Source organism: Brienomyrus brachyistius, chromosome 5 (genome assembly GCF_023856365.1).
Source record: "Brienomyrus brachyistius isolate T26 chromosome 5, BBRACH_0.4, whole genome shotgun sequence".
Lineage (NCBI taxonomy): Eukaryota > Metazoa > Chordata > Actinopteri > Osteoglossiformes > Mormyridae > Brienomyrus > Brienomyrus brachyistius.
Window position 1 is genome coordinate 24,299,509 of NC_064537.1, and position 10,378 is coordinate 24,309,886.

General features: G+C 43.4%; 1 protein-coding gene across 1 annotated transcript; it reads right to left on the reverse strand.

Annotated features, from left to right (window-relative positions):
• Positions 1–1,469: 1,469 nt before the first annotated feature.
• Positions 1,470–10,094, reverse strand: ccdc78 (coiled-coil domain containing 78). The gene is made up of 14 exons (XM_049014410.1): positions 9,975–10,094; positions 9,400–9,531; positions 9,018–9,104; positions 8,563–8,916; positions 8,368–8,418; positions 6,658–6,746; positions 6,444–6,522; positions 5,399–5,524; positions 4,791–4,999; positions 4,495–4,669; positions 4,210–4,247; positions 3,743–3,824; positions 3,537–3,637; positions 1,470–2,611 (listed from the first exon to the last, which is right to left on the reverse strand). The coding sequence occupies exons 1-14, from the start codon at positions 10,038–10,040 to the stop codon at positions 2,485–2,487; spliced, it is 1,716 nt and encodes a 571-aa protein (XP_048870367.1). The 5' UTR covers positions 10,041–10,094; the 3' UTR covers positions 1,470–2,484.
• Between the last annotated feature and the right edge of the window lie 284 nt (positions 10,095–10,378).

Sequence of the window (10,378 nt, forward strand, 5' to 3'; positions counted from 1 at the left end):
TCAGAGCTCTGTCCTTTCCCACAGGCTCGGATGAAACCTCACCCCGCTTGCCCCGCCCCCCCCCCCGCCTTGCCACCAGTCCCTGGCTCCTGCCTCGATCTCGGCCCCTGCCTGTCTTTGGCACGGGCACCTCCGTTGGCATAACCCCCTGCCTTCCCCCCTCATCCTCATTCTCTCCCACGGGGCTTCAGCAGTAATGTATCACTGACAAAACCCCACTTCCCATTACTTCCCCCCTCCCCCCACCCAATTACAGTCGCCATCTCCCCCGGGTGACACAAATAATCTACCCCCACTTTCTGTGTGGATTCTCAGGCCAGCATTCACCCGCTTTCCCCGACGCACACAGCTGTTATGTCGCACGAAGGCTGGAGACTCCCCGACTTCAGGAATGCTGGCCGTCGCACCGCGTATCAAAGGCCGGCATCTTCTGTGACGTGGCTTGGCCGCAGTCTCCGGGTCACTGCCCCTCGCAGCATCCCTTGTGTGTTCTGGCTGTTGCATCCCCCCCCCCGCCCCACACCCCCATTCAGACTCACCCGGCGGTTTCCTTGTTGTGCCAAACAAAGTATTTAAAAGGCTTCTGGTTTCATTCAGTCAGGAGGAGAGCAATGCAAGGATCTGTTACACCACCCAATGCTGTGGGTCCCAGTGCCCAAAGATCACCATGGCTGTCGCTCTGCGAGCCTTTAAATCATGTTCTTCTGAGTTTTCGTTCCGTTAGCCGTTACACAGGACAAAAAGTTCACTGTTCCATAGAAGAATAAAGCTGTTAGTCTTTTATTCTCCAGATTGGATGTGGGATCAGTGCGAGACTCGGAAACTCTTTGGATTTGGCCTACAAAGCTCACTATCTGCTGCCTGCTTCTCCGCTGAGGTATGAACGCCACCTGGTGGTGAAACATGGTCCCCAATAAAACTCTTGGTGCTGAAGGTGGTTGCACTTTAAACAACTGGGCCTAACAACCCATTCATCTTCCAACTGCTTATCCTGGTCAGATTTGCAGGTATGTATGTGTAGGGGGCACTGTCCACAAATCTCCCTGCATGCCCCTCATCCAGAGGGCTTCTTAGCCTCCTGGTCCCTGGTCTGCTGGTCCATGTATTCCTGAGAGATAGTGGTACAGACTCAGCAGTGTGTGTGTGTGTCTATGTGGGTGTGTGTGTGGCAGAGGTACTGAGGACTATCCCAGCGTAATAATTCATGGTAAAAATAGGTTCTATAACAATAGAAATATTGTACATTTTTCGAAACATTGTAATTCCTCAAATTTTGTCAGTAAAATGACTTTTTACTTTAATACAGAAACTGGTACTGTTCATGGTCAGAAAAATCTTATAGATATATTTATATTTATATAATCTACCTATAGAATTAGAAATCCTGCATGTGACATGGATCGTGTATATGGGCAGTTTAATTGGATGCCACACCCCTTCTGACACATGCAGGACACTTTGAAAGCATGGAACTATCCTCACAAAACCTCATTTGAAAACTACATAGCCTGACAAACTGGACTTTAAAGGTCTGAAGAGTAAACACATTTAACCAGATAGACAGATAGAAGATGAATGGATGGATGGACGAGAAAAACTATTCCCAAGCAATAGAGGGAAATGTTAATGATCTGGCAATAGCGACTGCCATAACATCTGCAACAACATCTTTTCTGTGTCATCAAAGCACAGCAGGCACCCACACTAATGTCAAGGGTGTTACAGCATTTCAAAGAGTCTTACAGAGAGACCATACATCACTGTTCTGTGCAGTGCTGGCTACATAAACAGACTACATCCTTTTAGGTACAGACCTCCTAGCTTTTAATATTCAGTTCTATGCAGTTTTAGGCAGTCAAAGGAAATTATGTTTAAACAAAAATGTTGGTGTAAAATTACGATTTTCTCTGTGGAAGTGTGTCAGCTCAGCCATATCAAAACCTCTACTAAAGTCACCCTAGTATTTACAATAACCATCCAATCTACTCATGTTTTTGTTGACTTACACAGTAGCATAAAATGGTTGCTTCATAAAATTATTAATTAGGTTCATTAATTAAGTGAGCTGGTAATGAAATTTAACATATACATGGAATGGCTAAGGTGCCCCTGAGGAGAGGTTTGGGAACCAGAGCTGTGTTCTTAAAGTCATACAAGTAAATACCAGTAACCTTACAGAGAACAGAATAAAATTCTTGTCGATTTCCATAGTGTTTATGTTCCTTTGTATATATCGCAATTTTAAATTATGGTTTTCATTCAGCAAATATACACTTACTCCCAAGAATAAATAGCTTTAAACAATTCCTTTGATTGTCTAAGACTTTTGTACAGTGCTGTGTTTCATGATAAATGGCATCCGGTCATGATATCCTGAATAAAATAACAATATGTCAGATTTATATTTCCTTTCTAATTATCTTTGGACGCATGTGCCGGATGAGATCTGTAACTGGTTTGGTGCTGCAGATGATGCTGGTCCAGTCAGATCTCATGACTAGTGCTTCTCTTTGAGAGATGCCCAGGGTCGTTTTTAGGCTCAACTGCACTGCGAGGACGGCTTCCTTTTCTGTCCAGCAGGTGGCGCAAGCGTGTGATCTCCTCTTTGTACCTGGAGAAGATGCAGGCATCATTAGTGGACATTAATGATGTGCCAAGCTGGAAGAATCATCTGTGAGTTTTCCCGGCACTGTCAGATAATGCGTACAGCCCTGGTACAGGTTTGTCCCTCAAGGTACAAACATCATTAATGTTCCCCCATTGGTACCAAAATCCTCCTCAGACTCCATTTCTGTACCTTAAATTAGATTCAACGGTACATTTACCTAAAGCTATATTCCACAATTAGCAGACCCTCGAGCATACAGTTCCAGTGACCCTCAAAAGGTACAAACTGGTACATTTTTTTCCTAATACATTGTCAGAAAACACAAGTTCCAGTTTGTATCTTTGAGAGTACAGTGGTAACACTTTACATGATGGGCACAAATACTTAGCAATAACTGAGTTACTACCGAAGTACAAATCATGAACAAATTTAGTTGCTACTTGAGAAAAACATGCGTTACAATACATTAATGAACACATATGAGATAAGCATTTAACTTGTGTTTTTCCCAACTTCTTCCTTCAGAAGTTCACAAAGGTTTACAGAAGTAACAGATATAGTAACAAATATAGTTACTGCTTGAGATAAAACATGCGTCACCATTCATTAATGATGAATTAACGTGAGATCAGTATGAAAGCAAGTAGTTTGTGGTTAATTAATGCATATGTAATATCGTAATACCATATTATTTGTGCACCAAAGTGTTACCAGAACAATTACTTGTCACTAAGGCTGCACCCTCAATGGTCTGCGAGTTGTACCCAAGCTGTAGGTAAATGTACCTTTTAAGGTACAGAAATGGATTCTGAGGAACATTTTTGTATCATTGGAGGTACTTAATTGTTGTTTGTACCTTAGGGTACAAAACTGCACGATGGCTCACTGCGTCATGCAGTGTCATGCAGGTGCAGGCAGCAGCCATCACCTGCCCAGGTGCTTATCCACATACTCCTGCAGTTCTGACAGCCGGCCCTCGGCCACTGCAGCCCGAGTGAGAAGCTGGGCCCGCTCCCTCTCCTGAACCTCCTGTAAAGGACCAGCAGCTTCAGGTCTGTGTCAACAGAATTCTACCAACGCTCATCTGCTGGTGTACAGGGCCAAAGAGGACTGTTTTTATATGTCAGTAATCACCAGCGTGGAATGTACAAAATCCTTCAGTTCCTTCCGAATATCAGTCCACATCTCCTCTGAGGTGTTCCTTGAATTTCCCGACCTTGTGTGAAGAGAAAACTTTGTTTAAGAAGCCTTACAATTAACCATTAATCCGGCATCCTTAAGGTTGCCATGGCCAGTTTTAGCACTTTGAGATTGCTAGAATATAAAGTGCAATACAAATACAATTTATTATTATTATTATTATTATTATTACTATTATTATTATTATTATTGTTATAATTTTTGGCCTTTGATCTGAATCTTCTGGACATGAGCTATCATGGACATGTGGTCTGTCACAGGGCTATATAAAACAATCTGGACTGGAGCTCCTGAGAACCTCTAGGATCCCTGCCCTGACATTTGCTACATACTGCGCTGATCTACTAGGTACAAGGACTGATGAAAATCAGCAAAAATAAAATAATGATGCAGATACGTACTCCAGCAAACTGACACTGTGACCGGGTTTCGAAATGCTCTGAAAAACAAACAAAAGCAGGTCACAGGAACTACGCTACATTGTACAATGAAAACGGAGTAACCCAAAAATTTAGAACATTAGAACAGTTCCATTTGACATTTTTTGTGCAGGAAGGGTGAAGTACTGAACAGGGCTGGAATGAGCTACTATTTGTGTGCTGACACCACAATTAGCACTAAGCTCACTGCAGTGAGCTTCCTGTTAGCTCAGTGAGTAGGAACACACTGTGCTTGTAGAACTGCACCTGCTCCAACGCGTCCCTTAGCTGGTGCTCCAGGCTGGCCTTGTCTTGCCGCAGCCTTTGCAGCTCCTGGCCCTGGTCTGTCTGCAGCTCACTGTCTAACAGGCAGAAGTGTGACTCGGGTGGTCCCGGGACCAGGCCACGGTCGGCGAGAGCAAGAATTTGCTCCCTTTGCATTCTGGGAGGAGCCAAAACAGAGAAAGCAGTCAAGTACTTTGGAGAGTGAGAGGTAGATGCCCTCTGTTGAAGTGTGAGTTGTATATGTGCTGCTGACTCGAACAGTGATGCAGGGGGCCTACCTGTACTCGACAAGCACCGCCTCATGGCTTCGGATGGTTTGCCGAAGCCTCTTCTTGTACATGCGGACAGCAGTCGCTAGCTGCTCCTCGCGGGACCTATAAGAAGTCTTCACATCTTGCAGCATGCTGTTCACAAATCTCCTTGCATGCCCCTCATTTGGAGCCTTCTTAGCCTCTTGATCCCATCTGGTCTGGTGGTCCAGGTATTCCTGAAAAGAGTGGTCTCAGTGGGAACAAATGTCCCCCTCAATGTGATAAAAACTCGGAATTTTGATGTTGTTGGGATCATTTTTTAGGTCCCTTGAAAGATCAGTGACTGCAATCAAAAATCTAAAAAGGCCAAAAGTCTTGTATTTTGCTTGGTTACTTATGGTTAAAGTTAGGGCTGGGTAGGGGTTAAGGTTGCCATTTTGGGATTAGCGTTTTCCCCATAGAAATGAATGGAAAGTCCCCACAAGGATATGTATACAAACATGTGCGCGTCTGTGTGTCTGTGATGTAAGCTGGAGGAGCGGTGAGATCCTGGGCTTCCTGCCAGCCTCGATATTGCCCAACATGTCAAGCCAAACACAAACAGCAGCTTGATGCCAGCCGGCACGCTCACTCACAGCAATGTCCCGCAGGTAGCGCTGCAGCCGCGCCCGGTACTCTTCGTTCAACTCCTTCACCTGTAGCTGCAGCCTGGCGTTCTCCATCTCCACCTCCTTTAGCTGATTCTGTGAGCTAAGCAGAGCCTAGTTTACAGGATCGAAACAGAAGTGGTCTTATACTTAACCTGCAAGCCCATTACATTGAAGTCAGCCGGACTGAAGCTCTATATCTAATGTAGTTATCTATGGCTACATTTACATTACAAGCCTTATTGTTCAATTCTAATTTTTTGCTCAGATCAGATTTGTCTGTTTTGATGGGTCACAGTCATGTGACAAGTGACAATGACAAGTGACCTACAGCATATCTAACTGTAATGTGAACGCAGCTGTCCTCCGAAACAGCACACATGCACACACTGGTAAGTTCTTGCATGACTATGACTGCTACACTGAAATAAAGTCATCTGCCTCTTTGAACTTAAGATTCTTTATTTTTCTTTCCCATTGTATCCATGATTGTTTGTGGCCATGATTTGATATTTCTTTAGCAATTGTTTCAAAAACTACTTGATTTAAATAGGTTCCTTCTAGTTAATTAATTTCCCCAAATATCCAGTAAATGGCCAATTTTGTCACAGCTTTTGACTTTTGTCACAGCTGCAGCTCTCCTCCATTGTTCTGCCACAGTGCCAGTGCTGGCTGATGATGACAGCTCTCAGCACATGCATACAGGCAAAAAACCACATGAATTCCGATCTGACCATTCTCATTCATGTCTCATGGCTATGAATTAGATATACATCCAAGCTAAGACCACATATGAACGTGACTCAAAGCTGATTTTAAATGATCGTATTTCTGCATCCACACAGCCCTGAAAACATTTGTGCCTAATTATGGCAAAAAAAATCAGATCTGAGTCATGTCAGTATGGTATTGTGGATGTAGCGTACATCTTTGTAACTATAATCATACTCAACAATCTATTCATTCAGAATACAGATGTCTCCTACATGCTGAAGTAACAAAGTCTACAGGGATAATGTACAGAAGACCTCACCACAGTCTGCTCAGACAGCTGGTGTTGGATATTGTGGATGGTTTGTTTGTTCTCCTGTTGCTCCTTGCTCATGGCCATCCTGATTGACCAAGAAAGAGAAACACTTTACCAAACTAATCAGCCTTGATGATTAGTCAGTCTGCTTGTTAATGACAATCAAAAGCTTGTCCAGGTTAAAACCTTGAGTGCTTTAAAAAAAAAAAAAAAAGCTCACATTTTGTCCTCTAGGTGGCGCTGCTGCCCTTCGTAGTGCTGCTTCATTCTCTCCAGCTCTTCTTTGAGTTCCTCTTGCTTTCCAAGGAGCTGTCAGGAAGGTGAGTTATAGAGAACAGTGGACAACTTCTCTGCACGAACCACACCAAATGCAACTCCAACTAATACTCCTGTTTCAGCCTGTCTGCAAGTAACATTTTCAGGTGGTCTATTGTGCTCTACATCCTAGTTTATAGTTCTACAACCTTGAGTCTGGCTATATATTTATAATAATTAGCCCGAGGCAGGAACCAACCCTGGTTACGGCGCCAGCCCATCACAGGTGCACAGTCACTCACTCTCACATACAATTTAGGCACTCTAATTCATTCCCACCAAAGTTCAGGAACCAGGCACTTTTGTAGTTCCTGACCACATTGTATGTTTCCCGTCGCATAACAAGAACTGTGATATTTATAGTAAATATGCAAGTTAAATTCCACATGTATGTTCATACAAAACTGCATCACTTCACATGCAATAGAGGATGAACAAGTTGTTTTGGCTAGCAGATTGATCTTTCATTTTCCACAGAATAAAAACTTATGCAATGTTATTCCACTAATAGGTACTGAAAAATGCCACTGTCGAAACCTGCGATATTACACAGAAGTATCGGTTATGGGTTGAATTTTCTGGTGCAGACATACGGAGACACAAGTAAAAAAGGTATTCATTAAGTCATGTAACATAAGATACAAATAATAATTCCATATGCAAAATTTTTGCTCCACTACTTCTCTTTTCCATTACCGTGTAACTCCCAAGTTAGTGCCGGTGGTTATGGTCACAACTAATCAGCAAAGTTTATCGCAATAAGCTCCATCCTAGTAGTTCTTGGTCAGGCAAAGAAGACCTACTCTTTATAATGTGTGACGTCGGTACCACCCACTGCATACTGCAGAGTAAACAAGAAGGCAAATATAAAACTATGTTTTTCTATAACTGGGTAACTTTTTAAAGTTTTATCAAGTAGTTGTGACAGAATTACATGCAGGCCCTGAGCCAGATGGACACCCGGGGGGGCACACTGGTTTCCTGTATTCCGGATATTTAAAGATGTGAGTTTTGTATTACATGAAGTACAGGATGTAGCAAAACCATATAAGTACAGGGGTGGCCATTGTTTACCCGGCAGGTCTCTGCATCTCTTCTAATTGCATTTCTCTTTTATTTTGTCTTTTTAGAATTCAGAATATTATCTATAGACTATTGGCTATTTGTCAGGCAGCGGGTTGGACGGGCAAGCAGGAAGTGGGGAAAGACCAGGCAGGCAGGCAAGCAGGAAGCAGGGAAAGACCAGGCAGGCAGGCAAGCAGGAAGCGGGGAAAGACCAGGCAGGCAGGCAAGCAGGCAGGGAATTTGGGGTTTATTAGGGAACAGGCGAGACAGGGCAGACAGCGACAAACCAAGATCGACTAACATTAATGACAAGTCTGGGGAAGACGGACTCAGACGCGGACTGAATACAAAAGACAAGCTGAAAATAACAGGGAACAGCTGGGCATGATCGGGGAAGCACAAGTGGATGATCAGGGGGCGTGACACACACGAGGATCGGACGAGCCGGGCATGACACTATTTGTGACTGAATGTGTGCTTATGGTAAGGGTGGAACTATGCAAGTGAAGCCAGTAATAATATGAAATATACGTAAAAAAGAGAGACTTACTTTTTCCTCTAGGATTTTCCTCTCCTGCTCTGACACCGTAAGCTCATCTGGCTGCATGGAAAGCATCACAAGTCATTCACAGATGTTTAAAACATGGCCACTTGTTCAGTCAGTTTGTGCCTAAATTTACTGATGGGTCTGACAGCTACTATGAAGTTTTAAGCTATCGGTGATGTTCAGTAAACATGCTCCCACCTTGAGCCTGTGCTGGGACATCCTGCTGACCAGCTCCCGAACCCTCTCCAGTTCGGGGGCAGCCTCCCTGCCTGGCGTCCGCTGCTGAGGCCGGCCTTCGCACCGCTTGAGTAGGGTATCCTGTGCTTGTGCAAGCTCCAGCAGCTCGGCACTCAGTTCCTGGTTCCGCAAGACCTCCCTGTCATGCTCCTCCGTCAGAGCCAGGTAGTTGCTCTTCAGGGTGACGTACTCATCAACCAGCTCTTTGTGATTCTTCTCAGCTGCGTGCAGGCGACCCTTGGCATACTGGGTTTCCCTCTGAGACCTGTCCCTCTCCACCTCCAGCTCCATCGACCGATTCTCCAAAAACAAAATCTGTGGAGGAGAGCAAATGACACTAAAACAGAACAATAACAACTTCCTTTTATTAATCCCATATCAATGGTTTAATTTTGCGTTTTGACCATTGACCTCACCTTATTTTTCAGCTCATAGGTCTCTGCCTCATAACGTTCCTTCATTTTGTTAGTCTGTATCTGTATCTCAATTACATCCTTTGACATCTAAAAGGAATACAATAGATAAAGATTAAGTTAATCCCCTGGTTATCCTAGGATCCTTGATGAAAGCCCTTGGCATGCTGGTATTGCAGGAGGGCTCACGGCCTTCTCGTGGCTGACCAGAGATCCAGTCCGACCATAAAACCCAGTCTAACATAAAGTCACGTGCAGGTGCATGGTGGTCTCATTTGAGAGCTGCACTAAGGGAGCCATTGTTGAAGTGGCTGAGCAGCAGCTCACTTTCTAAAGGAAAATCACCAGCCAGTCTTAAAACAATTGTTCTTTTATGGAACCATACTTTCAATTTTTCTTCCTCGCTGAAGATGAGCTTCGACGACAGTTCAGCTTGGGACCCCGCTGTCTCGTCCAGCTTACTCTGTATCGCACCCAGCTGAGCAGAGAGTCTCTCATTCTTATCTCGGAGTTGAATCTTGAAACAAAAATAGATAGACAGACAGGCAAAATGAAATAAGTTTCTCTGCTTGGACCCCTACTAAAGTCAATAAAGCTTCATTAACTGTAAGTGTGATACGGAGAGTTGAGTAATATTTCAATTAAGTATTTAGATAGGACATATTCTTATGCACGAATTGTTGATGTTTAATGTCTGTTACTAAAAAATACACAAGAAAACACTGTTTAAAAGTTTTCTTTTTTGAAAACATCGGGGAAACGACTTAGGCATTCGCATTCCTGGATAATCATTCAGATGAAACATCTGTATTAATATATCAGAAAAACAAGATAGTTAAATATGGATAAATATTAGGACATATAATTTGTGTAACATTCAAAGCATTGTCTCGCGTTAAGTTCAATAACATTAGATCAATCCTCGTGAAAAAAATAATGGAAAAAACACGGGAGACTTACGTTTTCATCTGTTAAGTGACGAACACGATCCTGAAGTTGGCTTTTTAAATTTTCCTGGATGTCCATGTCCTGCTTTGAGCAAGCTGAGATGCATTATCTACACCGGGGAGCGGCGTTTCTAAAAACAAAACGCGCGTTGCTAAGAGCCCCCAGACTCGTCTGCGACATTGCTCAGCTTAGCGCGCGATATCAGCACGCCTACATGTTTGTAAGCGTTAATAGCAGTTAAATGTACTTCTCTTCGAGACGGTCACTCCATTGTTTTGGTATTTTAATGTCTTTGTTTTTTTGTCTTTGTGAAAAATGTCACGAACATGTTATTTAAAAACCGAACCTTTTTTCTTAATCGAAACATGTTGCCACGGATACGTATGTCAATGTAAGGACAGGTTAACGGTCCCTGC